The sequence below is a fragment of the Bombina bombina genome, chromosome 4 (assembly GCF_027579735.1).
Source record: "Bombina bombina isolate aBomBom1 chromosome 4, aBomBom1.pri, whole genome shotgun sequence".
Lineage (NCBI taxonomy): Eukaryota > Metazoa > Chordata > Amphibia > Anura > Bombinatoridae > Bombina > Bombina bombina.
The window spans coordinates 59674117-59689874 of record NC_069502.1 but is presented as its reverse complement, the minus strand read 5'-3'; the positions used below and the strand labels follow the sequence as shown (position 1 = coordinate 59689874).

Here is a 15758-nt window from a genome sequence, read left to right as displayed (position 1 = left end):
GATCTGAAACAGCAGAGTTATCAAGTGTTAATTAATGATACTAGTGAGAATTGGATAAACAAATTGGAAATGCAAATTACTAAATACCGTAACGACCTGCTTTTTTTAAAAAACAACAAATTAACAACTGTTGAAACCGATTACCGTGAGATAAAGATTTATAGATGGCTTTACTGAAAGATGATACAAATTTCCAATTTAGACGCAGGAGACAGGTTAAGATTAAACGTAATGTGGATACTGTAGACAGCAGTGGGGCGGACTCCTCAGAAGGAGAGATTGGGGCATCAAGTGGCGTGAGTAATACCGAACTCCCTTTAGGGGGTATCACCACGAGGTCTTCCAACAAACCCCCTTTACCCCTGCCAAAAAGAAATGAGGTAGGAGAATTGTCAGAAGGGGAGGGTACAAGGTAAAACACCCAAAAAAAGAAATAGATATTATCTATAATCTGAGTGATCGCCCCTTGAGTAACAGTGAAAGGAGCTTGCTGAACAAAGGTCTGTCCTTTGTCCCAACTCCCATGATTGATAAGTTTCAATTGAATATTTATATGTATAAATTGCAAAGGCAATTAAAGATCAGGGATTTCTTTAAAGACAAGGAACAGACCATGTCCAGTAAGTTTAAAGCACCAAGCAACTTTGATCCAGTTAACCATAATCCTTCCATTCGTAGCTTCACAAGAATGGTTACTAACTCTTTTGAACAGTAGACTTTAGGGGTTATCCATCAAATCTTACCAAAGATGAAAAAATAGCATTGAAAAATCTGAGATCTGATAACAACATTATCATACATGCAGCAGATAAGGGTGGATCTATTGTAATATAAAATTACTCAGACTACCGCCAAGAGGCATATAGACAGTTATCAGATGCCAACACTTATCTATAATTGAGAGGGAACCGCACAAATACCTTCAAGAAATCTCTAGACCATATTTTTAAATATGGGGTGGAGGCAGGTATGATAACGGAAAATGAGTGTGATTTTATGAGTATCTCGTTTCCAATAATACCTGTGCTATACCTGCTCCCCAAAATACATTAAAATGTAATCAATCCTCCTGGCAGACCTATTGTGTTTGCCAGGGATTCATTATGTTCGAAGGTGGCTGAGTTCATTGATCATCACCTTCAACCAGTTGTAAAATAATCTTTATCTTTTATACTGGACTCTTCATCACTAATCAAAAAACTGCTTGATGTAGATTGGTTGTAGATTGGTTGGAGGAGGATGACTTGCTTGTTACCATGGATGTTGACAGCATGTACACCGTTATTCCCCATGTTGGGGGTGTACAGGCTGTCAAAACCATGGTGAGTCATTTGTTGGCATATGCGGGACCCCCCATAGAGTTCCTGCTGGAATTATTAACTTTTTGTCTTGAAAAAAATTTCTTCAGATTTGAGAGAGAGTATTTTGTACAGATATCAGCAACTGCTATGGGTTCCAGCATGGCTCCCGCATATGCCAACCTATATATGCTATGGTATGAGACCTTTATAATGAAGACTCTATCGATCCCTGATATTAAACTTTATGGTCACTACATAGATGACGTGTTCCTCGTATGGAGGGGCACTTCTGACTCTCTACGAAATTGGATTGAGGGTCTCAACAAATTGGAATCACCTATTCGATTTAAGTATGATGCTAGCATGGAATCCATACCATTCCTTGACCTAAGAATTTCCAAATACACAGTTGATGGGACAGTTAGATTTAGTACATCATTATATACTAAACCAACTGATAAAAATTCTCTCCTGTTGTCTACTAGCTTTCACCCCACACACCAAAAGAAAGGGGTTGTTAACTCCCAATTCATGCGAGTAGCTCGGAACAACACACTCATGGACACCAGTGTCCTCCAAGAGAATGCTATGAAAAACAAACTCAAGGAGAGAGGTTACAGATCGGTGGATATCAATAACTCCTCACTGAACTTTTCACAATACGATCAAAGGGCACTGCTCCATAAAACGAAGACTGAGAAGACCAATGCTAATGAGATTAATTTGATTACCACATTTACCCCCATGCATCAAATCCTGGAAAAATCGGTACGCAAGAACTGGGAGATTGTGAAATCTGATAAATCCCTCCCCTCTAACGAAGCCACCACGGATGGTATACAGGAAAGCGTGCAATTTGAAGGACATTTTGGTCCATAATGACCCAAAAAGGTGCTATCAAAAAGGCACTTGGATGGACGCTAACAGGAAACCTGGTTGTTTTAAGTGCGGAGACTGCACTACATGCAATAGCATGCTTACTGGATCAACATTCCATCACCCACGTACAGGGAGGAAATATAAAATCTATCATAGATTGACCTGTACCAGCAGCTTCATGATATATATTTTGACCTGCCCGTACTCATTGGTTTATGTTGGAAAGACCTCCACCACGTTCCGAGAAAGTATGGCAAACCATCGCCACGCAATAAGAACAGCAATTGATAAGAAAGAGTCGGACCAAACGGTTGCCAGATATTTCATGCAAGCAGGGCATACTGCGGCAAGCTTAAGAACTATGGTCATTGACCATGTACCACCGTTGAGCAGAGGTGGGGACAGACAAACTAAGCTGTTGCAAATTGAAGCATCTTGGATCTATCATTTGGACACTGTCTCCCCTAGAGGATTGAATGTTCAACTTGACTATAACGTGTTTTTATAGCCGGATCTGGCTATGTTTAGATGATCTAGGTCTTCTTCTGGTTATGTGATGTTATTTAGTCAATGTTGGGACACTATCTTTCTCCTGACTGATTTCTTTGTTGTGAGATAGTCAAAGGATGACAAATAGGAACCCGCTATGAGTGTGTTGTTAACAACCTGAGTTTCTACCATACTACAATGATAACGAAGAGGGAATTGATGCTACTTGTATTATAGGCATTTTTGCATGATGGCATTATAATGCATACTAAACACTTCCAGATAATAGGGGGATGTAATGCTTCTTGTGTTGACACTTTAGAATATAAGTGACATCATGAAATTGATGTTACCTAATTGGATATATACATTTTGCACCATTATCAAACTATGTTAGTGGTATGCTTAGCCGTTTTAATTTCACTGTTTTAATTGCACATTTTGTTTCACATTTTTAAGAGGTGTCTGCCTCTTTAACTAACATCCGTTGTTGCCAGCTTGTTGCGGTGTTGCGTTCTCACTAGATTTATCCAATGCTGACGATGCACCCTGTCTGTCACAGGAGGTGGGGTTATGATAATTAGCCATGTTGCTGTTTCTCCTCATTCCATGTTCGGCAGTAGTGACGCAACAGAACCACATTGGTCTGACAAACCGGAAGTTAGGGGCACGCTAGGGGTTTAAATAGGGTGATAGGGGTGTTAGTAAGTTAGGATTGTTTGTTGGAGACTTGGAACATACCCATTGAGAAAGGTACCAGAAGGGTACCGAAACGTTTGGGTGTAATTGTGTTTTGGATGTCTTGTAAAACTTTTGAATTAAAGGACTTTTTTCTTCAAAGACCGGTGAGTGCAGCATCTTTTTATTCTCTATTTGGAATAAAATTGGACAGTGTATATACCTGTATATATATAGCCATTTGCAGTGAAATACCTCGCCATATACCATATAAATATTTTCTATGAATATTTCTATGACTAATTTATATCAAATAGTGTTTATATGAGTTTAATAGTTTGTTTTAATGTATTTATGTTGTTTTTGATGCAACTTTTATTTTATTCCTTTACATCAGGTCTTCAGTCGTGCTAAACTAACGCACGTTAAATTAGATCGCACTCAAGTTAACACATTTACTTTCAACTTGTAATACGCATGTAAATTAACGCGCCTGTGATATTCTTACATCATGCGCAAACGTTAGGCCACCACTTTGTATCTAGCCTAAAATCAGCTCTCAGATCTAATTGCCAAGTAAAGTTTATTATTATGTTTCCAGGTTAAATCTCCCATTCCTGAATAATTACAGAACCTTCCTCAGGTATCTGTTGCCCTTACAAGGACACTGAACCCAATATTTTTCTTTTGTGATTCAGATAGAGCATGCAATTTTAAGCAACTTTCTAATTTACTCCTATTATCAATTTGTCTTCGTTCTCGTGCTATCTTTATTTGAAAAAGAAGGCATATAAGCTAAGGAGCCAGCCAATTTTTGGTTCAGAACACTGGATAGCAGTTGTTTATTGGTGGGTGAATGTATCCACCAATCAGCAAAAACAACCCAGGCTGTACACCAAAAATGGGCTGGCATCTAAGCTTACATTCTTGCATTTCAAATAAAGATACCAAGAGAATGAAGAAAATGTGATAATAGGAGTAAATTAGAAAGTTGCTTAAAATTGCATACTCTATCTGAATCACAAAAGAAAAAAAAATGGGTTCAGTGTCCCTTTAAAACTAACATCTCTTCTCATATAATTTACTTATTCCGCTGTCTTCCCAACACTATGCTCACTTTAACATTCAGTTCAGGCCTGATTAGTATAATATAACATTTAGGTATAAAGATACAGAAGAGAAGTCCAGCACCAGATGCCAGGATAGCGAATACCTCTACAGCCACCATATATTTGCCTTTGGTGCTGAGGTAGGCTGGGATGAAGGTTACCCAAACACTGCAGAACACCAGCATACTGAAAGTGATATTCTGAGCTTCATTGTAAGTGTCCGGCAGTTTTCTGGCTAAAAAGGCAACAACAAAGCTTAGAAAAGCCAACAATCCTATATAGCCGATTCCAAAGTAGAAAGCAACCACAGATCCTTCATTGCACTGTAATATTATCTTGGAAACCTCTACTTCAGTATTATATTCCTGGAATGGTGGTGAATAAATCAGCCATACAGCAGATATCAGAACTTCCCCACATGAGCACATAAGTACCAGATATATAGACACATTTTTACCCAGGAAATTCTTCATATTTCTGCCTGGTTTTGTAGCATTAAAAGCCAAAACAACAATAACTGTTTTTGCCAACACAGAGGAAATGGCAGCAGTGAAAACATTTCCAAAAGCGACTTGCCGAAGCAGACAGGACATTTTTGTAGGTTTTCCAATGAATAAGAAGGGGCAATAGAAGGACAGAATGAGGGTAATGAGGAGTATGAAGCTGAGGTTCTGGTTATTGGCTTTTATAATTGGACTATCCTTGTGTTTAATAAATATCCCAATCACGAAAACAGTAACAGCTGACAGAGAAGCAGCTAGCACCACAAGAACTAAACCCAACGGGTCATGATATGAGAGGAACTCTATCTGCCGTGGGACACACTCATCTCTTCTGGGATTAGACCACTGATCCTGTGAGCATCTCATGCAGTTTTCCATATCTAAAAAAAAACAGATTAAATAAATGTAAGATTAATACACAGCAAGTGAATTCTAACATACAGATGTATCATGCAAAGCTAGTATGTGAGATGCTGTTATAGTTGTTTTGTAAAACACTTTATCAGAAAATACAGACACTGGAATAAACCTCTGCTTTGTCTACCAATCCCCTAACCCTACCTTCCCTTTTTGTGACCACTACCATTTAACCCACAGTCTAACTCTACCACTCATTGTCCCATTACCCTCTGCTTCTTCTCATATATGAAGGAACATCCCAGCTTTAGACCCTCTCTCAATCCTGCTAAGCCTTACTGCTGCTCATTACATCTATTATTTGTCTTCTACCCTGGGACACAGCTACACATGACACTCTACTCCACTCCAAATCAATCTCCTGCCCCCCCCCCCCGGGCCACTTGGATTAAAGCAGCTATTGATCAGTCCATCCAATTTATACTTCTAAAATTGACCATGAAGGAGAATCACTGATAACAAATACAAGAGCTTCTCATGAAGGATGATCTCCAGCAGTATACAACATCACAAACTGAAGCAAATATCCCCTACCACACAATGATGCAGAATTGAGCCTCATTTCAACTAAATGGGAACAGGGGATTCATCAAAACAAAGCTGGAGAAGATGCCGCTGCACAGCAGAAAAACCCTTACATTGAATCCTTCCTCGCCTAAACTCTGGATGGTGCATCCGGCCTCCTGACATACAGTAATACTACTATAAAAGCAAGGAACGTATATAGCCAGACCCGAGCTGCACAGTGTGAATGCGGAGGCTCCCGACAACCCACTGAAAGCTATGAGCTCAACAAACTATGAGACATGAGACATATGCTGTTTGGGACTATTTATTTGTGGCAATACCCATCTGGGCAGAGGTGGTCCCTATCCCAGAATTTATCCCAGACATATGGGCCACAAGCAATGAACCAATTCACCACAACTGGAGTGGGATGAGCAGAAATTAACACTGGATCCCCTCAGTTACATGGTTAAAGGGACACTGAACCCAAATTTTTTCTTTCGTGATTGAGATAGAGCATGACATTTTAAGCAACTTTCTAATTTACTCCTATTATCAAATTTTCTTTATTCTCTTGGTATTTTGTATTTAAAATGCAAGAATGTAAGTTTAGATGCCGGCCCATTTTTGGTGAACAACCTTGGTTGTCCTTGCTGATTGGTGGTAAAATTCATCCACCAGTAAAAAAGTGCTGTCCAGAGTCTGAACCAAGAAAAAAAAGCGTAGATGCCTTCTTTTTCAAATAAAGATAGCAAGAGAACAGAAAAAATGATAATAGAAGTAAATTAGAAAGTTGTTCAAAATCGCATGCTCTATCTGAATCACGAAAAAAAAAAAATTGTGTTCAGTGTCCCTTTAAGCTAGTACACTTTGGGTTGGCAATGTTGTGATGTTTAGTTCTAGTCTCTGTTATTATTTCTGTATACATATGCATGATTCTATTTATGTGAATATAGGTATGTAATCTTTTGTAATACACAGTATGGGAGTATTGTGTTGTATATTTGACAAGCTTCATCTTTATTTTATTGCTCTAAAGCACATCAGCAGATATCCCCTGAAGTTCTCCATATTGCTGCTCTGACATCATTTTAGATATTCATGCACCTTCATGGTACTTTAGATATATGCTGAGATGATTTAACAGATACTATCTATAGCATCTTACAAGCAGTATGGTTACTTCATCTGGGATATGCAGCTCGCTATGTGCTAAAAGATGCCTATAAATCCTGCATAATTACATTATAGCCATGACCTCTCACTGATATTACTGGAAATATATATTTTTCTGTTAAATAAAGATGTTATTATTCCCCAATACTTACACGCAGCTCCAATATTGAGCAATATTTTTAGAAAAATGTAAAATCCAGCTATACTTTAGTGTAACAAAGGGCAACATTCTTTGCTCTTTCGCCTCTTACTTAAGAGCCAAACTGTCAGCTAAATCTATTACTCAGGCGCTCACAGCATGCTTTTCAAAAAACAAGCTCAGGCACACTGTGCTCTACTTGTGTATGTAAAAGACCAGATATTGGGGCTTATTATACATGTTACACACGCTCAGGCACACTGTGCACTACTTGTGTATGTAAAAGACCAGAAGCCCCTGGTAGTGACGGAGTAACAGGAGGGGGCTTTGACCTTGGGAGGAAGAGGCCCTTTGGGGATTGGTGTGTTGGTGGAGGAAGGGGTTGGCGCAAGCTGTGCCATACTTAAGGGGCTGAGCGGGAAGAGGCAGGAAGTCACTTGTTTAGAAACATTGTGGTGACAACAGCTCTGTCATTTGCTTCTGCGTGCTTCTTCCCGCTCAGTGTTGAGGATGGCGCAGCTTGACGCTTTGCTGGGTCAGCTGAGGGACGCTGCTGAAAAGAAGGGTCCTACCTGGCTGGAGGATAGGCTCCATTCCCTGCTGGATCCTGAGGTCATCAGAGGCGAGGAGAAGACGGCGGCGAAGTCCAGGCCGGTCAGGCGCTCCAGGCCGCCGGTGAGATTGAGTCCGGATGCTGGGAGGGGTTCCGGTGGCCACAGGAGAGGAAGTCCAAGTCCGGATTCCACATTGGTTGTGAAGAGGAAGGCGGCCCCCAGTTCCGTGGATCTACAGGCCTCAGCAGTGCGGCAGCAGCCCTGCGTCGTCGACGGTGGTGACGTCATCGAGCCGGACCCGGTGCCCCGCCCCAGCCAAGCCAGTGAGACTCTGGCACACAGTAAGATGGGAGCACACGGCCTTTGTGGGCCTGAGGAACTGGGCAGGTGGCAAGTCGGGAGCTACGGTCCAGGGAGGCCAGAAGGGTTAGGGGACAGGAGGATAGTGGGGGAAAGGGGCCTTCAATGGGGGAAAAGGGGGTCACAAGGAGTGGGGGGAATGATTGAAGCCGGGGATAACGGCTTTGGGGAGGGGGGCCACACGTTCAGGAGAATGTTCAGGTGATGGAGCGTACGGCCCAGGTTGTGAGGCCCCGTGGGGATCTGGGGGTCCCTCAAGTTGTTTATGTTGTGGGGGAAGGGGTGGTGAGTTATGATTCTCCTGGGGATCAAGTAGAGATGGGGGCCAGTACTGACTTTGAGGACCTCACCCTTTATTTAGATTCCTCTGAGGAGGACATAGTCCCTCCTACTCCTCAAAAGGGGTGGTCCTCAACGTCAGTCCACGATCCCAGCTGGGTCATTGGGGAGTTCCTGTGCAGATAGAGGGCACGGGGGAGAGTGGTGTGGGTCTGCCACTGTTGGGGCTCCTGTTATTGTGCCTAATGATGTTTCTATTGCAGATGGGGGTGAGGTTGGGCCACGGCCAGGGGTTTCTTCTGGCTTACTTGCGGTGGGAGAGGACGGCCTGAGTGGGGATGCTTATGGCCTGCAAGAACCATGGACTGAAAACATCAGGCTGGACTTGGACGACGGCGTTCCTTTGGAAGGATGTGCTGAGGTCCTGGATGGGAGGGCAGCGGTGAGTATGGCCAGGGGCTTCGGTACTGGCCTGGGAGTACAGGTGGGGAGGGGTCATTGTGCTGTGCTTAAAGGGTCTGTTGGCGCTGTGAGACGGCCGAATAGGCCGGGAGGTGGGGGTATTCCCAGTAGGGGCAGGCAGCGTAGGAGGTATGGTGATGCAGGTCAGGTAGGGGCCGGGCTATGGCCCCAAAGAGGGGGAGTTGGCGACAGTGTTCTGGGCCTTTCCACGGCGCAGAGGGGTGTCGGGTTGTGGGCACCGGTGGGGGGCTTGTCACATGTCTCTGTTTTGCAGGCTACCGGAGGACAACAGCAGAGGGCTGCTACGGAACCAAGAAACATTGGGTTCCAGAGCCAGAAGGCTGTCACGGCTGCGTCCCACATGGATCAGTCCCAGATGACGGAGGAAACTATAGCAGGTACGGGAGGGACTGGCGTGGTGGGTCAGAGTGTTGTGGTGGATAAAGTGGGGGTTGTAGGTGCTGATTCCGTTGCAGTTACGGTGGTAGCGGGGTTGAGGGATATGTTGGCCAGGCTAGAGGGGTCCAGTTTACAGGGTTCGGGGGGGGGTCGCAAGTTCTTGGGTCCCCCCTGTGGCCTCTGTATTGAGCACGGCCGCTGGTGGGCCCATGGGGGTTGGGCAGGGGACCAGGGCGGCAACACAGGCCCAGGCAGTTGAGGTCCCCCCCTTAGGGGCTGCCAACATTGCGGGTAAGGGGTCAGGGGGATTGGAGCTTAAGATTGCGGACACAGCCTTGTCTCGGTCCTGTCTTTGCTCGATCAGCCCGTTGGGCATGCATCTGACGGCGGAATTGAGAGAAAAGATTTGGAAGAGGGAATTCATTGAGTTGTTTTCCCTCTTGCCGCTTGACCAATCCTTTGAAATCCCTGAGGATTCTAAGAAGGAGGAGTCCAAGAAGGAGGAGGAGAGGAAGAAGCGGTATTGGAAGTTGCCAAAAATGTTTACCAATTGGTTACAGGCATTTGTCATCTATGCCAGTGTGTTGGCGGGCAAGTTCCCTGACCAAGGAGTGGCGTTATTTTGTTATTTGGACGAAGTAGCTGCCACTCAGCGTACTTACAGAGGCATGGCTTGGTGGGCGTATGACGAGCAGTTTCGTCAACGCTTGTCTGTCAAGCCAGAGATGAGATGGGATAATCGGGATATGGGCTTATGGCTTAAGATTATGACACTGCTCCGATCATCTCAGCCTTTTTGTGGGGTAGCCGGCGGGTCTCCTCAGGGAGGGCCGTCTGCAGCGGTCAGAAAAGGATTCTGCTTCTCCTTCAATGAGAAGGGGTGTAAATGGGGCTCATCTTGCAAATTTAGACACAAGTGTTCAGGGTGTGGGGTGCCCATCCGTCCTCCAAGTGTTTCCGGAAGAACAGAACAGGTGGAGTTGCGGAGTCGCCTGACAAAGGGAACAACGCCGGTGAGGGTAAGGGGGATGGAGCGTTGGCTCGCCCAAAACTCTAAGAAGAAGGGGTGTGAGGGAAAGGCATTGCTGTTGTGGCACGGGTTCGAGTATGGTTTAAAATCCCGTCCACGGGGGGTAGTCCATTTCCGGGGTAACTTAAAATCCGCTAGGGAGTGGCCTGAAGTGGTGCAGGAGAAATTGGATAAAGAGGTTTTGTTGGGGCGCATGGCAGGTCCTTTTGGGGCCCCACCTCTTCTTCATTTGCGCATTTCTCCCCTGGGAGTGGTGCCTAAGAAGGACCCGAAGAAGTTCAGGTTGATACATCACCTGTCCTTCCCAAAAGGTGGTTCAGTGAATGACGGCATTCCAGAGGAGTTGGCTTCGGTGTCGTATACATCCTTTGATCTGGCTGTCAAACTTGTGAAGGAGGTGGGTCCTTTGGCTTGACGTTGAAGCGGCTTTCCGGTTGCTGCCGGTTCATCCTTCTTCCCATTATCTGCTGGGTTGTTGCTTTGATGGGGCCTATTATGTGGACCTCTGCCTCCCCATGGGGTGTTCCATCTCCTGCTCATTATTTGAGTGCTTCAGCTCTTTCTTTGAGTGGGTGGTGAGGGTCCGGTCGGGGTTGTCGTCGGTAGTCCACTACCTTGATGACTTTCTTTTTGTGGGCCCGGCCGGATCGGACGTTTGCGTAAAGCTGAGGGACTGTTTTTCTTTGGTGGCTTCGGAGTTTGGGGTTCCCATTGCCACAGAGAAGTCTAAGGGCCCAGTGATGGCCCTCAATTTTTTGGGAATCACTATTGATTTGGCCAGGATGGAGTGGAGGTTGCCGCGGGATAAGATTGATGATTTAGTGGGCATGATTCAGCGGTTTCTCGGCTCGTCCAAAGTGACCTTAAGGGACATTCAGTCCCTCCTGGGGAAGTTGAATTTTGCCTGCAGAATCATTCCCATTGGTAGAGTGTTCTCCAGGAGAATGTCGCTGGCTACAGCTGGTGTTCGTAAGCCTCATCACTTTGTGAGGGTGACGAGAGGGCAAAAGATGATTTGATGATATGGTTGCAGTTCCTGAAGGATTTTAATGGGGCGTCGTTGTTCATGGAGGCCCGCGTGTCTAACATTGATTTAGATTTGGTGACTGATGCAGCCGGGGGGGCCAGGTTCGGGGCATATTTTCAGGGACACTGGTGTGCGGCTGCTTGGCCGCAAGCCTGGGTTGGGTTGGATTTAATTTGTAACCTGGTGTTCCTGGAGCTGTTCCCCATTCTAGTAGCATTGTTTGTCTGGGAAGGGGAGTTGGTGAACAAATCTATACTGTTTCACACAGATAATATGGGTGTGGTCGCGGCGGTTAATACGCTGTCGGCTTCACCCCCCCCCCCGGTTTTGCGTTTGCTGAGATTGTTAGTTTTAAAGTGTCTACGCATGAATGTTCTGGTTAGGGCCAAGCACATTCCTGGGAAGTGTAATCTGATTGCAGATGCTTTATCTCGATTGCAGTGGAATCGTTTTCGGGAGCTGGCCCCCCAGGCGGATGCGGTGGGGAGGAGACGGTGTCCGGATCAGCTGTGGAGGCTTGGGGAGGAGGACTTGCTGGATTGGTGAAGAGTTCTTTGGCTCCAGGTACTTGGGCCGCCTATGTGACAATGTGGGGGGACTGGGAGAATTGGTTGAAACAGGCTGGAGTTAGAGAAGGAGTTGACGATGTTACCGGCTGCATGTTGGAATGGTTGTGGCATTGGGGTGGTTTGGGTTTGTCAGCAGCTAGTATGGACAGTAGGTTGTCTGCATTAGCTTTCAGGTTTAGGTTGTTGGGTATGGGGGATGTGACGAAAGCTTTTTGGGTTCGTCAAGTCCTCAAGGGCCTGAAGAAGAAGGGTTAGAGTATTGATAATAGGAGGCCCATTACATTTGCATTATTGGAAAGGATTTGGGGAATACTGCCTAATATTTGTTTCTCCTCATTTTAAATAATTTTATTTTGCACGGCCTTCGTCCTAGCTTTTTTCGGGGCCTTACGCATATCTGAACTAGTTAGCCCAAGTAGGAGGGTGCCCGGGGGATTGCAGAGGGAGGATGTGTTGTGGGGGGAGCAACGGGTGGATATGTTATTGAGAAGAAGTAAAACTGACACATATGGGAAAGGGAAGAGTATAGTCTTATTCCCTAGTGGCAGGGTGGTCTGTCCCTGTCGGATCTTGTCGCAATATGCGGCCATACAGCCTGCACAGGGGGCCTGTTGTTAATTCATTCTGATGGGTTCTTTTTGTCGCAATATCAGTTTCGGGCAGTTTTGAAAGGGGCTATTGGAATGCTAGGGCTGCCACCTACTGAGTTTGGGTCCCATTCCTTCCGTATAGGTGCGGCAACGGAGGCCTCTATGCTGGGGTTGCGGGAGGATGTGGTAAAGCGTATTGGGAGATGGGGATCCACTCGTTACAGGTCATATGTGAGGCCTGAATTGTGGGTGCAGGGGATGGAGTGCTCCTGTTAACTGATATTCTGTGTGTTTTCTTTTATTCGCAGGTGTGAGGAGCGTGTGGGTGATGGGGCACTCCTTTATTTACTGGGCCAGGGCTGAGGCCAGGAAAAAAGTGGGCGGCCTGCAGTTGGAGTGTCCGGTTGCTCAGTGGGAGATAAAATGGTTGGGGGTACGGGGTATGTGATGGGAGAGTTTGTTGCCATTGTTCGTGGATTACTGTAAGCAATTTCCTCCCCCGGGGGTGTTGATTGTGCATTTGGGGGGTAATGATTTGGGTTTTCTGTCCCAGAGGGAGCTGGTTAGGAGAATCAAGAGGGATTTGGGGAGAATTATGGATCTTCATCCTACTTTGAGAATTATTTGGTCTCAGATTACGCCATGGTTGATTTGGAGGGTGGCTTGGGACTATGATAGGCTGGAGTGGAGTCGCAGAAAAATTAATAAGTTAATAGGTTCTTTCATTAGAAGACTTGGGGGGTGCGGTTGCTTACAGATTTTGAGGTGGAGGGTTCTGGGGAGTTTTATTTGAGGGAGGGGGTACATTTTAATCAATTTGGCCTGCAGCTGTTTTTATTTGACCTTAAGGAATCTTTGAGAAAATGTTGGGGTTGGCGGGACTGGGCTGATTTCATCAGACCAGTCGGTGGCGGGGGTGCTAGTTCTCAGACAGCAAAGGAAAGGAATATGGTCAAGTGAATTGGGGGTTTGAACAAGTTGCCTCTCCATAGGGTGAGTGTGCAATTGGGTTCTTATAGGGGCAAGGTGTTCCTTATTAAAGTGGAAGTGAGGTTGGTAACGGACTCAGCGAGTACATAGTTCAGTCCAGTTTGAGTAACGGCCATGTTGCTAATTAATAAGGGAACTAGCACCGCTAGGGGATGTTTCAGTATGGTATTAAATGGGTTTAAGGTCTAAGTTATTTAAGAACATTGTGTTTATGTTCAGTTTAAAGGTTGTATTTATTAATAATTAAAGGCTTAATGGTTATTTAATAAAAGTGCTGCAGCCAATTTTTTACCAAAGTTATGTGTCCTGTGTCTTATTTCAGGTATGATAAGGGGGATTGTGGGTTTGTGATTGTTGAGGGCCGGAGCTTGACGACTTTAAAGGTCAAGATATTGGGGCTTATTATACATGTTACACACGCTCATGCACACTGTGCTCTACTTGTGTATGTAAAAGGCCAGAGATTGGGGCTAATTATACATGTTACACACGCTCAGGCACACTGTGCGCTACTTGTGTATGTAAAAGACCAGAGATTGGGGCTAATTATACATGTTACACACGCTCATGCACACTGTGCACTACTTGTGTATGTAAAAGACTAGAGATTGGGGCTAATTATACATGTTACACACGCTCAGGCACACTGTGCTACTTGTGTATGTAAAAGACCAGAGATTGGGGCTAATTATACATGTTACACACGCTCATACACACTGTGCACTACTTGTGTATGTAAAAGACCAGAGATTGGGGCTAATTATACATGTTACACACGCTCAGGCACACTGTGCACTACTTGTGTATGTAAAAGACCAGAGATTGGGGCTAATTATACATGTTACACACGCTCATGCACACTGTGCTCTACTTGTGTATGTAAAAGACTAGAGATTGGGGCTAATTATACATGTTACACACGCTCATGCACACTGTGTGCTACTTGTGTATGTAAAAGACCAGAGATTGGGGCTAATTATACATGTTACACACTCTCAGGCTCACTGTGTGCTACTTGTGTATGTAAAAGACCAGAGATTGGGGCTAATTATACATGTTACACAGCTCAGGCACACTGTGCGCTACTTGTGTATGTAAAAGACCAGAGATTGGGGCTAATTATACATGTTACACACGCTCAGGCACACTGTGCTATACTTGTGTATGTAAAAGACCAGAGATTGGGGCTAATTATACATGTTACACACGCTCATGCACACTGTGTGCTACTTGTGTATGTAAAAGACCAGAGATTGGGGCTAATTATACATGTTACACACGCTCAGGCACACTGTGCTCTACTTGTGTATGTAAAAGACCAGAGATTGGGGCTAATTATACATGTTACACACGCTCAGGCACACTGTGTGCTACTTGTGTATGTAAAAGACCAGAGATTGGGGCTAATTATACATGTTACACACGCTCATGCACACTGTGTGCTACTTGTGTATGTAAAAGACCAGAGATTGGGGCTAATTATACATGTTACACACGCTCATGCACACTGTGCTCTACTTGTGTATGTAAAAGACCAGAGATTGGGGCTAATTATACATGTTACACACGCTCATGCACACTGTGCTCTACTTGTGTATGTAAAAGACCAGAGATTGGGGCTAATTATACATGTTACACACGCTCAGGCACACTGTGCTCTACTTGTGTATGTAAAAGACCAGAGATTGGGGCTTATTGAATATAGGTAGGAACGGACTCTAAATGTTCTGACATCTTGCCTCCTGCCCTATGCAAAACTATGGACCCCAGACTGCGATATTAACCTTGTGACTAACCCCATGAGCCGCCTATCTATGTAATCAGATACCCAACAATTATCAGCTCCTGTTTATAAGTTTTACCCATGCCTCTAACTACGCAGATATATAGCTCTGTGTTTTTGTAAGATATTACCCTGTTATGTAACTATATTCTATATTATCTGTCATTTAAATAACCTTATAGACCCCCCTTCTATAATGTAGATTCATAAGTTCAATACTTTTATCTAGTTCTGCAGACCTATATACTTATGATTCTAAGGGGCCAATTTATCAAGCTCCGTATGTAGCTTGGAGGGCCGTGTTTCTAGCGAGCCCCCCAGGCTCGACAGAAACACAAGTTATGTAGCTCTATAACCTGTCCGACTGCTCAGTGGAGATGGACAGACATTGCTGGAAATCAACGTGATCTAATGCGATCAGGTTGATTGACACCCCCTGCTAGCAGCCGATTGGCCACGAATCTGCAGGGGAATCTGCAGGGGGCAGTGTTGCACCAGCAGTTCACAAGAGCTGCTG

The 15758-nt window shown here is 44.8% G+C and overlaps 1 protein-coding gene across 1 annotated transcript in view; it reads right to left on the bottom strand.

The window, feature by feature from the left end:
• Window positions 1-4428: 4428 nt before the first annotated feature.
• The window catches only part of LOC128656867 (vomeronasal type-2 receptor 26-like), a 52835-nt gene continuing 41505 nt past the window's right edge, over window positions 4429-15758 (bottom strand). The window contains exon 5 of the mRNA XM_053711032.1: window positions 4429-5339. Coding sequence (XP_053567007.1) covers window positions 4429-5339 — 911 coding nt within the window. The remainder of the gene's footprint in view (window positions 5340-15758) is intronic.